The sequence below is a fragment of the Coregonus clupeaformis genome, chromosome 9 (genome assembly GCF_020615455.1).
Source record: "Coregonus clupeaformis isolate EN_2021a chromosome 9, ASM2061545v1, whole genome shotgun sequence".
Lineage (NCBI taxonomy): Eukaryota > Metazoa > Chordata > Actinopteri > Salmoniformes > Salmonidae > Coregonus > Coregonus clupeaformis.
In genome coordinates this window covers 3712579-3730018 of record NC_059200.1, presented here as the reverse complement: position 1 = coordinate 3730018, position 17440 = coordinate 3712579, and the positions used below count along the sequence as shown (strand labels likewise).

The window sequence follows — 17440 nt, the reverse complement described above, 5'->3', positions numbered from 1 at the left end:
ATGTTCATTTTTAAACAACACAATACTAATGTTTTAACTTAGGAAGAGTTCAGAAATCAATATTTGGTGGAATAACTCTGATTTTCAATCACAGCTTTCATGCGTCTTGGCATGCTCTCCACCAGTCTTTCACATTGATGTTGGGTGACTTTATGCCACTCCTGGTGCAGAAATTCAAGCAGCTCGGCTTTGTTTGATGGCTTGTGACCATCCATCTTCCTCTTGATCACATTCCAGAAGTTTTCAATGGGGTTCAGGTCTGGAGATTGGGCTGGCCATGACAGGGTCTTGATCTGGTGGTCTTCCATCCACACCTTGATTGACCTGGCTGTGTGGCATGGCGCAGTGTCCTGCTGGAAAAACCAATCCTCAGAGTTGGGGAACAATGTCAGAGCAAAAGGAAGCAAGTGTTCTTCCAGGACAACCTTGTACATGGCTTGATTCATGTGTCCTTCACAAAGACAAATCTGCCCCATTGCCTTGCTGAAGCACCCCCAGATCATCACCGATCCTCCACCAAATTTCACAGTGGGTGCGAGACACTGTGGCTTGTAGGCCTCTCCAGGTCTCTATCTAACCATTAGACGACCAGGTGTTGGGCAAAGCTGAAAGTTGGACTCATCAGAGAAGACCGTACTCCAGTCCTCTACGGTCCAATCCTTATGGTCTTTTGCAAACCTCAGCCTGGCTCTTCTTTGCTTCTCATTGATGAAGGGCTTTTTTCTAGCTTTGCACGGCTTCAGCCCTGCCCCTAGGAGCCTGTTTCGAACCGTCCTCGCCGTGCACTTCACCCCAGCTGCCGTTTGCCATTCTTTTTGTAGGTCACTTAATGTCATCCTACGGTTGTTGAGTGACATTCGAATGAGTTGGCGGTCATCCCGGTCAGTAGAGTCGTTTTCACCCTCTGCCGGTCTGTGGCTTTGTTGTCCCCAATGTCTGCTGCTTGTTCTTATGAACCGCCGTCATTGACATTTTAAGGATGGAAGCAACCTGACGCTCACTGTATCCCTCTGCCAGTAAAGCCAGAATTGAACCCTTCTTTTCCTCACTCAAAACATTCCTTTTCAACTCTTTCGGCATGGTCAATAGTTATTTTTTTATTAATATTACTTTTGAGGTACTATTAACACTGTTTTTGCCATCCAGCTGGTCCTATTGCAAGAGGATAGTGATGACCACAGCAGTGGTTTTTATACTTTTCCTCGTTAAATAAGATTTGGTTCAGGTGATCACCTAATCAGTACCTAATTCAGTAGAATGAGGTGTGCTGTGTTGGAATTCAACAGACACTGGAATGGAATGGCTGTCATACATGTAGAGATGCTGATTTAAGAAACATTTGCAGTGGTCACTTAATTTTTTCCAGAGCTGTATATATACACACACTACCGGTCAAAAGTTTTAGAACACCTACTCACTCAAGGGTTTTTCTTTACTTTTACTATTTTCTACATTGTAGAATAATAGTGAAGACATCAAAACTATGAAATAACACATATGGAATCCTGTAGTAACCCCAAAAAAGTGTTAAACTAATCCAAATATATTTCAGATTTGAGATTCTTCAAACAGCCACCCTTTGCCTTGATGACAGCTTATTCTCTACTGAACATGAGTGGGATATGAGGGATTGTAAAGGACTGTAACTCTGCATCCAGTGTCTCTATGGAGAATGGAGATTATACACAGTCAAATGCAAAGTCAATTTAGTTAATCGCACATTACACACTACCTGTCCCTCTCTAGAAAAACAGGAAAATATGTCATTATACTGTTGTATATACAGAGCCATACCATGTAATGCAGGGCAGCAGTGTTGTGCCAGCCTATGTGTGGTGTCACTGCCAGCGTCAATCTCACCCATACGCAGTATGCCCACCTATTTCTCTACAGATATAGAGTACACTCACTAATTACCATTGAGAATAATTGAACAATCTTAATTCCTTTAATCTCTCATTATTAGGTGGAGGGAAGGACCAGCTATAGCTAGCTACACCATATAGACAATTGTTGATAATTAATTCATACTCACTTGATGGCAGAGGGAGGGTGATGCTCAAAACTTGGTATGTTAAGCCGTATTAGCAGGTGCGGGATAGTCTTGAGAGATTCTTGGACAGTGTACACCAGTGTTTCCCAAACTCGGACCTCGGGACCCCGTATTGTTTTTTGCCCTAGCACTACACAGCTGATTCAAATAATTAAAGCTTGATTAGTTGATTACTACTAAGCTACAGTATATGGAATTGTTTGAAAGTCATAACAAAGATAATTTAGCTATTTGATTTAGAATTTTAAAACCCATTGAAGTGTCAAAATTTTTTATTTGGCCTTACTGCTATTAGCCCAACATATTTCCCTTAGATTTTTGGGGGGACTTTGTTCTGAAGTTTCTCTCCTATACCTGAGAGATAAAGGTCAGAAAACTATATATATTTTAATGTATTAGACCCCTTATTTTTGGCACTACTAAAACAGGACAGGAGATATGCTTGTTCAAAGTTTTCAGTTGATTATATTGCCAACATTATGGTCAACTGTATCTGAATGGAATTACAGTGCCTATAGTCTACACACCCTTTTGTGAATTGGCAGGGCTTAAAGATCCTTGTGGGAAATTTGCTTCTCCTGAAGAGATGCATATATAGTGCATTTGGAAACTATTCCGACCCCTTGACTTTTTCCACATTTTGTTACAGCCTTATTCTAAAATGGATTAAATAAAATACTCATCTACACACAATACCCCATAATGACAAAGCGAAAATAGTTTTTTTTACATAAGTATTAAGACCCTTTGCTATGAGACTCAGAATTGAGCTCAGGTGCATCCAGTTTCCATTGATCATCCATGAGATGTTTCTACAACTTGATTGGAGTCCACCTGTGGTAAATTCAATTGATTGGACATGATTTGGAAAGGCACACACCTGTCTATATAAGGTCCCACAGTTGACAATGTATTTAACAGTTTCCCCCCCCCTCAATCTACACACAATACCCCATAATGACAAAGCAAAAACAGGTTATTAGAAATGTTTGCACATTTATTAAAAATAAAAAACGGAAATATGACATTTATATAAGTATTCAGACCCTTTACTCAGTACTTTGTTGAAGCACCTTTGGCAGTGATTACAGCCTCGAGTCTTCTTGGGTATGACGCTACAAGCTTGGCACACCTGTATTTGGGGAGTTTCTCCAATTCTTCTCTGCAGATCCTCAAGCTCTGTCAGGTTGGATGTGGAGCGTCGCTGCACAGCTATTTTCTGGTCTCTCCAGAGATGTCGATTGTGTTCAGGTCCGGGCTCTGGCTGGGCCACTCAGGGACATGCAAAGACTTGTCCCGAATCCACTCCTGCGTTGTCGAGGGCTGTGTGCTTAGGGTCATTGTCCTGTTGGAAGGTGAACCTTCCCAGTCTGAGGTCCTGAGCAGGTTTTCATCAAGGATGGCTCTGTACTTTGCTCTGTTCAGCTTTCCCTCGATTCTGACTAGTCTCCCAGTCCCTGCCGCTGAAAAACATCCCCACAGCATGATGCTGCCACCACCATGCTTCACCCTAGGGATGGTGCCAGGTTACCTCCAGACATGACACTTGGCATTCAGGCCAAAGAGTTCAACCTTGGTTTCATCAGACCAGAGAATCTTGTTTATCATGGTCTGAGAGTCTTTAGGTGCCTTTTGGCAAACTCCAAGCGGGCTGTCATGTGCCTTTTACTGAGGAGTGGTTCCGTCTACCATAAAGGCCTGATTGGTAGAGTGCTGCAGAGATAGGAGAATCTTCCAGAAGGACAACGATCTCCACAGAGGAACTCTAGAGCTCTGTCAGTGTGACCATCGAGTTCTTGGTCACCTCCCTGACCAAGGCCCTTCTCCCCCGATTGCTCAGTTTGACCGGGCGGCCAGCTCTAGGAAGAGTCTTGGTGGTTCCAAACTTCTTCCATTTAAGAATGATGGAGGCCACTGTGTTCTTGGGGACCTTCCTTGCTGCAGAAATGTTTTGCTACCCTTCCCCAGATCTGTGCCTCGGCGCTCTATGGACAATTCCTTCAACCTCATGGTTTGGTTTTTGATTTGACATGCATTGTCAACTGTGGGACCTTATATAGACAGGCGTGTGCCTTTCCAAATCATGTCCAATCAATAGGATTTACCACAGGTGGACTCCAATCAAGTTGTAGAAACATCTCATGGCTGATCAATGGAAACTGGATGCACCTGAGCTCAATTTCGAGTCTCATAGCAAATGGTCTTAATACTTATGTAAGTAAGATATTTATGTTAGTTTTAAAAATAAAAAACCTGTTTTCGCTTTGTCATTATGGGGTATAAAAAAAAATATATGTATTCACTAACTGTAAGTCGCTCTGGATAAGAGCGTCTGCTAAATGACTAAAATGTAAATGTAAATGTATTGTGTGTAGATTGATGAGGATTTTATTTAATCCATTTTTGAATAAGGTTGTAACGTAACAGAATGTGGAAAAAGTCAAGGGGTCTGAATACTTTCCGAAGGCACTGTATGTACAAAATGTAATGACTGTAGCTCAAAAGGGACAGGAGATATCCTTGTTCAAAGTTTGGTGGGGGGAAAAAAGTATAATTTGCTGAAAATGTAATGGGCCGAGCTTATCGGTCATTATGGGAACTTGTTGCTCATGAGGAGATGTACAACATGTCATGACTAGCTCAGACGGAGACAGATCCATAGTCCCCTTCAATGAAATTGAGTACATACTAATGGGAAACATGTCTATCATCCGTGAGCTCCGACTTCTCCCACATGCTGACCTCTGACTTCACCTACTAAGGAAATTACCTCGATAACAGCATTTTCGGCATTTAAATGTAACAAAAAAAACAATACAAAAAAGCAATGTATAAAAATGGGTTTCAAGCATTAATTTGTTTACAAGCATAATAGCTGTACTTTAAGTTTATGGTTGACACAGCTTGTTGGCCATTAGCCTATCAGCGTTTCTCAACGAGGTCAAAGCACGTGAATGCATCCAACTGGTATTTACGACTTCACAACTTGTAATTACCATCTTCACACTTGGTTATGAACGCAGCAATACACAGTTGATCTTGGTCAATAAAGTAGCATGTAGGTGATTCTAAAGTTGGATTACCATTAGGGCATTTTAATCAGGCTATAAAATGTTTATAAAAGTTATATCAAATGTTGTTGTCTCCCTCTCCGATTTGGGTGTAGCAGCCAGACAGTATTTTAGGAATTCTATTATGGTTCAAACATTCAAAAGTACAGACGTATGCCTTCTTCTCAGATGAACCCGCCCAAACCCTCCTCCAAATTGTCCCATGACCTAATCTCGAGACATTCGATTGGCTAAATTGAGTTTTCCCGACAACATCTCGACCAATCCGGACCAATCTCATTTTCCGTAATACAGCGCCAAAATTGAAGCTGGGTTTGTTTTGCGAGAAACGTTTTAGCTTTTGGCTGTGCCAGTCGGTTTTTCTCTTTGTCTACAATACATTTAATTAGAAGGTAAGTGCGATTTGAAATTGTTTATCTACTTTGCTTGTTAAATTGACATCCTTATTGATACATTTTCCAGCAACCTCTGTTTCCAGCTAGCTAACGTCTGTAAATGTAGCCCGTTTAATCTGCGTTTTGCAAGACAACGTGGTCGAAAAATGTTAACTATCTAACATAATAATAATAATATAAAATATTATTATTACTAGTAGCTAAGCTGCTAGTTGGGTAGGTAACTAGCCATATCTATGACTAAACAGATAAGACGTTTTACTAGCTAGCTATACAAACTGAATTCCTTGTAAAACATGAATTTTTCTGGGCTTTTTCACTATTTATTCAAGCTCTGTTACTGAGCATCTATATTTGTAAATGTTTAGGGGGTCTGCCATTTGTGACAACAAAGAAAATGGATACAGTTACAAGAAAGAACACCAACTTGAAAAAGGTAATGTAGCGATATTTCTTTCTGTTAATACAGAAAAGTAGTAGGCCTATCTATCTATTATGTCTGATTTCTCTCGGTCTTGTTTCTTTGTCCTGTCTGCTATTATTAGGGTAACAAAGAGAATGCCAGACCAGCAAGTGGACCCACTAAGTCCTTTATTACCAGAGCTGCTCCTACTAAAACAGTGGCCTCTCCATCTGCCCCTCTGCATTCCAAAAGCAATAAAAAGGAGGACTTAGGAAAGGGAGAAGATGCTCTGAAGAAGGTCATGACTGCAACCGCTGGCGATATGAAGAGACGCAACACTTTAAGCCAAACCTTCCTCACCAAACAGGCTGTCAGAGAGAGGAAACTGGTTGCAGAGCCCTCAAAGCCAGCTACTGTCCCAGCTAAACCTGTCCCTGGCACCTACAAAGGCAAGATTGTCCAATCCAAAATAAGCTCCTTCAGGAAGCCTAGTGGCCTGGAGGGAGGGGTAGAAAGAAAAGCAGCTACCAAGACCGTGGCACCCAAAGCTGACAGCCAAAAGCCTGGGAATTTGACAAAGGTCAGGCCCAAAGATGTTGCTGACTTGCCTCAGCGCGCCTCGTTCAAGCCCCCTCAATCATGTCAACCCTCAAGATCCAAGTCTGTGTCCGATGGGCCTCCTGTAGTCTCCAAGTGCCCAGTCCCAGCCACACGCTGTCCAACAGGCTCTCGCTCTGCAGTCCCTCCTGCCAGAGTGGTTCTGTTTACCACAGCTCTCCAAAGGTCCAGTAGGTCTGCCATGACATCAAAGGGGAAAGAGCAGCCACAGAGAACCAAGCCTAAGATGACAACTGACAAGAACGTTCGCAAGCCTCCGGTTGCCAGCACGCTAAGCCAGTACAGGGCTAACACAGAGACTGCTGAAGAGAAAAGGTTACATTTTTTTGTTTAACGTTCTTAAATGGTCCAATAACTGTTATTGTTGGTAATTTGGTCAACTGCTCAAAATAGTTTAACTGATGTTTTTAATCTTTGATTCCCAGAGCAAAGCTGGCAGAGTGGCTGGCATCCAAGGGAAAGACTCTGAAAAGGCCTCCCATATCAGCAGTGGCACTCCCAAAGTATAAACCAGTTGTGCAGCCTGAGCCTGAAGTCCACCCAGAATCCACAGCCTTCTCTCAACAAAAGACCAATGTTGAGCCTCAGCCCTCTGACCAGAAGTCACAACAACCTGGTCCTGAGCCTGAACCGACTGTTCGGCCTAAAAATGACCAGGTGGTCCCTGAGCTGGAGGCAGCCTGTGCCTCAACTCCACTGATAATGAACATGACACTTGACCTGCTTGACAACTCTGATACAGATTTTCTCCCTGTTGATCCAGAGGTTCGAATGAATGATGTAAGAAACCTTCTGTGTTTAGTAATTTATTTATTTTATACTGTAGTTGTATTCATCAAAACTCTTAAATATAACCTAACCACCTCTGTCCTATGTCTTATCACAGGTTGTGGTCAACCTTTGTGATGCTTTGGAGGCATTGGAGACACCCTCAGCATGTGTGGATGGTAAGTTTTGCGGTCAATACATTTACATTCACAGCAAACAGTCAAATTTACTTGCTCACTTGGCATCGTCTGATTTCAAATTATGCAACATGAAGGTTCAAATCATGTAAGAGATTAACATTTTATCATACACAAAAAGAATGTATGCACGCATGACTGTAAGTCGCTTTGGATAAAAGCGTCTGCTAAATGGCATATTATATTATTATTATCATGTAAACTTTAGTAATGTGTTATATTCATTGGTGTGTTTTTCTTTTAGAGCCACATGAGAAAAATAAGGAATCTGAAGAGGAGAAAATGGTGGAGAGCGAGCCAAATTATGAATTTCAAGAGAGGAATGAGTTTGCTGACAATTATTTTGACAGATCGGAGGATGTTGAAGTGAAAAGTGAAGTAGGAGAGGGAGCTTCAGAGCAGAAAGTAAGGAAGGGTTATGTTGAGAAAGTTGATAGTGATGATGACGAATGCTTGATGGAGACTACACCAGAGGCAGAGGAAGCCTCCATGGTGAAATACAATCTGAAGACAACTCCATATCTTCAAAGGTGATATTTCTTATCTTAAAACATACCTATTTTGACATCACTTCCATACAATTATTGCAAATTCTGGAGGTCATGGAGAACATCACTACTTCACGTCTCTATATTGAAATGGATATTATACTGAACATGGCTGTCAACTAACCACACAATTATGTCCATCTCTTTCCCCTTCTAGTGTCAAGAGAACAATCAACAGTGAGGCATGTGCAAGTGGTTCCAGGCGAAAAAACACCATCAAGGATCTGAAGTTCCTGACACCAGTCCGTCGTTCCTGTCGCATCCAGCGCAAGTCATCCCACCTGCCTGGGATGCTGACAGACCACGACACCTGTGTGTCCTCGCTGGCTGAGCTGGTGAATCTGGATGACAATGCCAACGCCTACATCTACAGGAAGAACCCTGCTCTCCTGGAGGACCTGCCTGACCATCCCAAAGACCTGGAGAGGATCTGAGTCTTTGGATGAGTGGGACGAAGAGGCCTGAAAAGGAAGAGAAAGAAAATGGAACTGATGGGTTTTTAAATAATGAAAACAGATTATTTGCTGTCTTACCTTCCATAATGGTTGTTAATCCAAATTGTGATAATATGGGCTATGCGTGGCAAGATTTACTAATCCACAAAGACTGGGTGCCTCAATTATGCATGCCTTTTGTTTTCTGTTTGTCTTATTTCCCTTTTGAGTTGTTACTTCTCATAAGGAAGAGGCATTTGCCATATCTTGACCTGCTACACCTTCTCTTTTATTTATTGTATATATTCTCTCTGCTGTCTTACTGTGTTAAGTTTTATGTACTGTTTATTATTTTAATGCAGAGTTGATAATTTAATCTACCACTAGGTTTTACCATAAATAAATTACGTACAGCACACCTTTTTATCACCCCCAATCATGTTGTAGGAAATAAGGAAATGTGTGTTGCACAGCCAGGAAAAGTTACAATATTCAATACAATTCTACGAAAATGGTTCTCTGGTGGAATTATTGCTTTTGAAATGGGAAATCATACAATAACATACCTTAACAAATACATGTCTTCATTGACTATTCACCATCCAACTGGCCTCTTGATAGACCGTAATGCTAGTCAAATAGGTATATGGTAAATTAGAAAATACTGTCGCCCTATACCTGGCTAACGAGTTTCGAGGGCCAAACATGAACAATGCCAAAAGTCCTTTGAAATGTCATGTGTGGATCCGAAGGGCGTAAGGAATGCTGTTATACCACGGGCGATATGAATAAGGCACGGACAGTGACAGACATGCGCACTGGGTTGCGATGTTAGCAAGGCATTGTGGGAAGGTTGTGGTTTAATCGCGCGTCGCGTTGATTCCTTCAGGCCCCATAAAGCACTGCTGCGTGCGAGTCCGTTCTTTACTAATTTCTGGATAAATTCATATTGAAGTAAATTACTTTTGAAAAGCATTATACTAGCATAAACAAACGATGTCAAACTTTTGCGCAGCTCCAAATTGCACCATGAAAAGCAATCGGTCAGCATCGCCATTCTTCAGGTTTCCAAGGGACATTGAAAGGTACGTTAAAACGGTGTTCCTTACTTGACTTTGCACGGTATGCTAACTAACGTAAGCGCTCAGCTAGATATGTGCTTTGTGTAAGCTATTTAGCCACCTTCTAGCAATATCTAGACTTTTGGGGTTTACAAATCAGTAGGTTATTTAAACATACAGCAAGCAACTTGCTAGCGAGACAGAATTCAGAATGACAATGTTTTAGTTTGCATGTTGTTGTCAACATAGCACACAATGTGATTGTGTGATTATACCATTGACTATAGCAATCATATTTTCATCAGTATTTGAATGACTAGTTCTTCAATCTCATTCAATGATAGCTACATGTATAAGAATTGTGTTTGTTTTGTGAGTTGTATCTGTGAGGCGCTCTTACAGGATGTCAGAGAGGGTCGCTTCTTCTCGTTGGTCACTGACGATCAGCGTTTGAATACCTAGTTCTTCATGTTCAATCTCATTCAATGATAGCTACATGTATGAATGAGAATTGTTTGTTTTGTCTGCGCACAGATGCAAGCAGTGGGTGGAAAACTGTCATTGCAAGGATCTTGAAGATAAAACACCTGACCAGCTGAACAGATACTACAGACTTTGTGCTAAGCATTTTGAACCATCCGTGATTTGTAAAGCAGTAAGTAGTGCTGATCCAATTTGCTTGGCATTTGTTTGTTTTTTTGGCTTAGCTGAAATGTTTAACATTTGAAATGGATGTAGTTGAACAGAGATGTGTACCTCAGTGCTACACACCCATCAGATAGGTAGGTTAATCATCTAATCTTTCATATTTCCAGAGTCCTTACAGAACAAGGCTGAAGGATAATGCCACACCAACCATCTTTGATTTATCAAGCCAACTCAATAATCCACAAAGTAGGCCACGCAAAAGGATTAAAGACCTGGTAGGGGTTTCTTTTCCATTTAACAAATCACTAGTCAAATACTCAATGTATTGAAGTCTTCCATTTTTAAAGACATCTAATAGCTTGTTACTGACTTTCTCTCTTGCTATTATATTCTACAGAGTGATGATGAAGCAAGGCAAATGAAAGAGAGGAAAAGTAAGTTGTGCATCTGATTACGTTGAATAACATTTTATTTGTTCATGCTGTTTCACAATGTACAGTGCATTCAGAAAGTATTCAGGCCTCTTGACTTTTTCCACATTTTGTTACATTACAGCCTTATTCTAAAATGGATTAAATAATTTTTTCCCCCGCAGTCTACACACAATACCCCATAATGACAAAGCAAAAACAGGTGTTTTGAAATTTTTGCTAATGTATTAAAATAAAAAATAAACGTAAATATCACATTTACGTAAGTATTCAGACCCTTTACTCACTAATTTGTTGAAGCAACTTTGGCAGCGATTACAGCCTTGAGTCTTCTTGGGTATGACGCTGCAAGCTTGGCACACCTGTATTTGGGGAGTTTCTCCAATTCTTCTCTGCAGATCCTCTCAAGCTCATTCAGGTTGGATGAGAGCGTCGCTGTACAGCTATTTTCAGGTCTCCAGAGAGGTTAGATCGGGTTAAAGTCTGGACTCTGGCAGGGCCACTCAAGGACATTCAGAGACTTGTCCCGAAGCCACTCCTGCATTGTCTTGGCTGTGTGCTTAGGGTCGTTGTCCTGTTGGAAGGTGAACCTTCGTCCCAGTCTGAGGTCCTGAAACAGGTTTTTATCAAGGATCTCTCGGTACTATGCTCCGTTCATTTTCCCCTTGATCCTGACTAGTCCCAGTCCCTGCCACTGAAAAGCATCCCCACAGCATGATGATGCCACCACCATGTTTCGCCGTAGGGATGGTGCCAGGTTTCCTCCAGACATGACACTTGTCATTCAGGCCAAAGAGTTCAATCTTGGTTTCATCAGACCAGATAATCTTGTTTCTCATGGTCTGAGAGTCCTTTAGGTGCCTTTTGGCAAACTCTAAGCGGGCTGTTGTGCCTTTTACTGAAAAGTGGCTTCCGTCTGGCCACTCTACCATAAAGGCCTGATTGGTGGAGTGCTGCAGAGATGGTTGTCCTTCTGGAAGGTTCTCCCATCTCCACAGAGGAACTCTGGAGCTCTGTCAGTGACCATCAGGTTCTTGGTCACCTCCCTGACCAAGGCCCTTCTCACCCGATTGCTCAGTTTGGCCGGGCGGCCAGCTCTAGGAAGAGTCTTGGTGGTTCCAAACTTCTTCCATTTAAGAATGATGGAGGCCACTGTGTTCTTGGGGACCTTCAATGCTGCAGACATTTTTTGCTACCCTTCCCCAGATCTGTGCCTCGACACAATCCTATCTCTGAGCTCTACGGACAATTCCTTCGACCTCATTTGTTTTTTGCACTGTCAACTGTGGGACCTTATATAGACAGGTGTGTGCCTTTCCAAATCATGTCCAATCAATTGAATGTACCACAGCTGGACTCCAATCAAGTTGTAGAAACATCTCAAGGATGATCAATGGGAACCGGATTCCCCTGAGCTCAATTTCGAGTCTCATAGCGAAGGCTCTGAATACTTATGTAAATAAGTGTATTTGTAATACATTTAAAGTTATAAAAACCTGTTTTCGCTTTGTCGTTATGGGGTATTGTGTGTAGATTGATAAGAAGAAAAAAAGTCATCCATTTTAGAATAAGGCTGTAACAACAAAATGTGGAAGAAGTCAAGGGGTCTGAATACTTTCTGAATGCACTGTAATACAATAATAATCAAGGTTTAAATTGAATGACTAGTAATGAAGGATGTCTTTCCCTCTTCATCATGAGACAATGCCGTATCACAGGACCCACATAGGTAAAAAGTTACACTAATCCTCTTTTTATCAATATTACTTTATTTTCCTATAGAGGACTCTGTGGATCAATCAAAGATTAGCAAAGATTATGGTGAAGGCCAAGATGACTCTGAGACAAACCACCCCTCCCAACTGACCTCTGAGGAGAAGAAGCACAGAGAATACCTCAAATCACTATTTGAAGTTCTTGTTGTGTTGGGGAAACAGAACATACCTCTGAATAGACATACCGAGGTGGTGCAGGAGAGTGACTGTCTCACTCCAAGCAATTTCCAGGCATTGTTGGAGTACCGAATGAATGCTGGTGGTGACGAGGAACTCAGGAAAAGGTTTGAGATGAGCGCTCTAAACGCAGAGTGCTGCACTTCCACACAGCAGAGGCAGATGATGGAGGTCTGTGAGAGTTGTATCCGTGAGGAACTCTTACAGGAAGTCAGAGAGGGTCACTTCTTCTCATTGGTCACTGACGATGTGGTCGAGATCTCGGGTGAGTGCCATATCCCCATATTCTTACGTTTTTTTGACCAGGCCAACTGCTTGCGAGAGGAGTTTGTGGGATTCCTTCCTTTTGAGGGAGACGAGGAGACCCTGATGGAGAGGCTGCTGAATGAGGTGACAAAGAAGTGGGGCTTGAATATGGACTACTGCAGAGGGCAGGCCCACTTCAGCTCCGGTGTGCATTCCAGCAAAATGAAAGCCATTGCAACCAAACTCACAGAGAAGTATCCCACAGCAGTGTACACACCAAGTTCCACCTGTGCCTTGAATGTCTCACTGGCAAGTGGAGTGGCTTTGACAGGTGTTCAGATTGTCATGTCTACTTTCAAGAAGATTGAGTCTTTTTTCAACGAGTCACCTTCACTGCAATTGGAGTTGGAGAATGCCATCTCCATTTTCTACCAGGGCAATGAAGAGAAGGCCAATGATCTGAAAGAGGCCTGCCGCACCAACTGGACAATGAGGCATGATTCATTCGAGGTGGCAGTCGATGTCATGGAATCTCTACTGCTCTGCGTGGATTGTGTTCACGACAATGAAGATCTGAGGTGGAGTGACCAAGTCACACATAATGCCTTGGAGATATCAGAGGCTCTGGCTGATTTTGAGTTTGTTGCAGCGTTGGTTGTGCTGAAAAACACCCTGTCATTCACAAGAGCCTTCGGCAAGAACTTGCAAGGGCCAACGATCGATGTCTACTTTGCTGCAAACAGTTTGACCGCTGTGTTACACTCGCTGAACGAGGTCTTGGATAACATTGAGGTGTACCATGAGTTCTGGTTCGAAGAGGCTGTTAACCTAGCTGCTGCACTAGAGATTCCGGTCAAGGTTCCCAGGCTGTACTTGAGAAAGCACCGCCCAGAAACTGAAACAGAGCTCCAGCCAGAGAGCTACTTCAAAGAGCACCTGACTGCCCCTGTGGTGAGCCACGTCATAAAAGAACTGAACGACCTCTTCTCTGAGAACCACCTCAACGCCCTGAGATATCTGACTCTCGTCCCTGCTGTCATGGGGCAGCTGAAGTTCAACACGTCTGAAGAGAACAACGTGGAGATGTACAGGAACGACCTTCCCAACGCAGACACACTCCCCGCTGAGCTGCACTGCTGGAGGGTGAAGTGGAAGCATAGGGGCAAGGTAACCCTGCCCTCCACTGTCCATGAGACGCTGCAGCTTGCTGAAGTGAAGTTCTTCCCCAATGTGCTTGCCTTCTTGAGGGTGCTTGGCAACCTGCCAGTCCTGGGCCTTGAGGATGGCGATGCTTCTCGTAAACGCTTTCAGATGTACCTGGAGAACACACCTGACAAACACAGATCCAAGAGTCTGGCATTTCTGAACATACATTATAATGCCAGACATGACCTGGACTTCATGGTTGATAGTTACATTAAGATGTACCCTCACAATGAAAGTTAAATCCAATTAATTTCATGACCCTAATGAGCAAGTGTGCCAGCCTGTTGACTTGTTCTTGTATAAACCGTAGTCTGTCTTCAGCATTTGTGACATGGTCTGACCTCTTACTTATTGGATGTTTAATATGTTGACTTGAAACCACTTATTTTGGCTGTATAAAGTTGACCAATGACCACTGCAAATATGTTTTTTGTGAAAATCATAAGATTTATTATGCAACAAAACACTGTTTCAACTCTTTTTTTTATGTTTATGCAACTGGTTATGTAAATTACAGAACTGGAAATGTATACTTATTACATAAGGCTTTTGGAAGTTATTTCTTCTAAGACCAATGTGATTGAAATAATGCTACATTTTAGTCATTTAGCAGACGCTCTTATCCAGCGCGACAAAGAGGAACAATTAGGGTTGAGTGCCTTGCTCGGCGATTCGAAACCAGCGAGCTTTCGGTTACTGGCCCAACGCTCTTAACTGTTAGGCTACCTGCTTTGATGTAAGACTGTGTGTTCTTTTTGTAAGAATGATTACAAATAAAGATTAATGTTTCTAATGAGAATTGCAATTATTGTCATTCATTTATTTACACAATTTTATTGGGGCTACCTGTTAGTTTGTGTGATAGCAGCATCTCTGTGAAATAATTGTAGAAAATTGGCTTTGATCACACAATTCAGAGTATAAGGTAAATTTTTCCCCAATATAAACACAATGTATGTCTATAATAAGATGTAGCTATTTCTGTTACAACCACAGTTTTCAAAGCTTTTAATAGGCGTTTTTGACAACCATGAACTCGTTTAGTCATCTTGTCACGTGACAAGTAGGCGTTTTTGAGGCCTCGTGGTATTCCGATATAATTTACTCGGTTGTCATATGCGGAACTTTCAAAAATACAGTTATCAAAATACATTTGATATTACGATCGTACTGATACTCCACTGCATACATAGAAGGGAAAATACAAAGATATGGATTTGTGCACATTGTACAGAGATCAATGCGCCAAGCGGTGTCGATTTCCGCTTTACATAGGTGTTCTTCCTGGTTTATGAACACTCCGACAACGCCGCTCAACAAATCAACTTTTTACGGAATGAAATAATTAAATGACCTAGCTAGGTACAAAGTTAATTTCAAGACACTGTGCAAATATTGAGCTAAAGATTCAATACGGGTGGATTTCTGATTAATTGCACGATGCACGATTTATTCTGAACCAGTGAGTGCATGGATCCCAAAATGCCCAACCGCTGTGCCGCACCAAATTGTAATATTTATACAGATAAATCAGACGTCCCATTTTTCAGATTTCCATTGGACTCGGAGCGGTAAGTGCAATGTAGTTGTGTTAGATGTACATAGTGTACAATCCACTACAAACTATACTTTTTAAAGTTAAGTTTGTATTCTTCATTAGCAAGCTAGCTAGCTGGCTGATCAATTGAAACCTCTCGAGCTTGCTAGCTAGCCTAGCTTGTGCTAACGTTGATGGTAATGGCAAATATGGGTTGTTTGCTAGCCAGCTAGCTAGCTTGCTAAAAGGCTACATTATGGTTAAGGAAACAGTATTATTTATGTAATGTTAAGGATGAATTAAAAGTATGTTTTAGTGAGAGTGTGGTCCCTGGTCAGCCCTCAAAGTTATGAAAGTTATCTTTAATCTGACAACATCCTCTTGAAATGTTGAACTCTAGCTAGCTAGCTAGCTAAATTGGGTAGTCATATTAATCAGGCTGTAATACACAATTCATTTGTATCAGTGATGTAGTGGTAAAACAAAGGTGGGTAAACTATACATTCCAGTGGGCGATCGAGATCAGACGAACAACCACCGATATAAACCAAAACATTACATTTTTAGAACTGCATTGTTTGATTCCATTTTCATGCAGGTCTATAGGGAAGGCCTACTGTAATTTTATGTAGTTATAAATTACACAATGCACATCAGGTCGCCCTCGAAAAATAGTTATTTGGACTGGACACTAGAAATGTCCAGAGAGATAGGATGTGGATATCTTTATATTGAAATGTGTTATCTTTTTAATCACGTTCATGTTCTTAGTATCTCGTGTGAGCTGCACTGCAATTCAGTTCTGTTTTGTAAAATGCCCCTGTATAAAAGTCCCATAGTTGACTCTAAAATGTTGTACACCTATATGCGTTTGAATAGAAACATGTTATTGTGTTTGATGCGATTACAGATTCTCTCAGGGGATCCCATTTAAATTTGAGGGGACCCCAAGTTTGGGAACCGCTTTAACCTCTCAGCTTGCTTCCTCTCTGTGTCTCCTGCATTGCCTCCTGCATTGCAGCCTGCCTCAGCTTCACCACGGTCTGCCTCACCACTGTCTGTAAAGCAAAGTTATTTTGTTATGTGAATTTATGTAGCCTGTCTTTTGTTAAGATTATAGCTAGCTTAATTTCAGTCAATTGCTCCTGCTGAGGTCAAGCTCTGTTAAACGTTAGCTTCTAACGCCATCCTTAAAGCCGGATAGCCATCTGACTGAAATATCAGCGACTATTTACCAGTTGTACACTCATTCTCAGAGAGTAGTTTTTTTTTTGTTTGGGGGATGTTTATTGACACGGCAGGAGTCGGGACGGTAAAAAAATTGCCTTATGTCCGGCATCTCACAAGGCCACTGTCAACGGCGTCTTTCTGCCAATTCACTTGCCAGCTTTGGTCTGGGCCAGTGGTGGAAAAAGTACCCAATTGTCATACTTGAGTAAAAGTAAAGATACCTTAATAGAAAATGACTCAAGTTCTCTTGATAAGTGAGTGAATTTGACAATTTTCCTGTCCTGCTAAGAATTCAAAATTTAACGAGTACTTTTGGGTGTCAGGGGAAATGTATGGAGTAAAAAGTACATTATTTTCTTTAGGAATGTAGTAAAGTAAAAGTAGTCCAAAATATAAATAGTAAAGTACAGATGCACCCCAAAACTACTTAAGTAGTACTTTGAAGTATTTTTACTTAAGTACTATACACCACTGGTCTGGGCTGAAGCAGTTCGTTCCACGTCTTGGCCTGTGCCGTGGGCGGAGTTTGACTTTGGACAGAGTGGTGAATGAATATGCTGCTAACAAGACAAATCCGGGGGGAGTAGGCGAACATAATGAGCATACCTAAATCGTGATTCCACTCTTCGCAGAGAGGCAGTC

The 17440-nt window shown here is 41.7% G+C and overlaps 3 protein-coding genes across 3 annotated transcripts in view; all 3 read left to right on the top strand.

The window, feature by feature from the left end:
• The first annotated feature begins 5406 nt into the window (after positions 1-5406).
• On the top strand, positions 5407-9002 carry LOC121573584 (cytoskeleton-associated protein 2). The gene is made up of 7 exons (XM_041885675.2): positions 5407-5516; positions 5888-5955; positions 6065-6855; positions 6966-7320; positions 7427-7487; positions 7750-8035; positions 8211-9002. The coding sequence occupies exons 2-7, from the start codon at positions 5917-5919 to the stop codon at positions 8485-8487; spliced, it is 1809 nt and encodes a 602-aa protein (XP_041741609.1). The 5' UTR covers positions 5407-5516; positions 5888-5916; the 3' UTR covers positions 8488-9002.
• A 364-nt stretch (positions 9003-9366) lies between these two features.
• LOC121573583 (52 kDa repressor of the inhibitor of the protein kinase) lies at positions 9367-14830 on the top strand. The gene is made up of 5 exons (XM_041885674.1): positions 9367-9572; positions 10083-10203; positions 10364-10471; positions 10594-10630; positions 12410-14830. Exons 1-5 carry the CDS (start codon positions 9484-9486, stop codon positions 14269-14271), a joined length of 2217 nt encoding a protein of 738 aa, XP_041741608.1. The 5' UTR covers positions 9367-9483; the 3' UTR covers positions 14272-14830.
• A 408-nt stretch (positions 14831-15238) lies between these two features.
• The window catches only part of LOC121573582, a 28325-nt gene continuing 26123 nt past the window's right edge, over positions 15239-17440 (top strand). Inside the window, exon 1 of the mRNA XM_041885673.1 lies at positions 15239-15602. Within this exon, the coding sequence (XP_041741607.1) occupies positions 15502-15602 (101 nt within the window). The 5' untranslated portion in view covers positions 15239-15501. The remainder of the gene's footprint in view (positions 15603-17440) is intronic.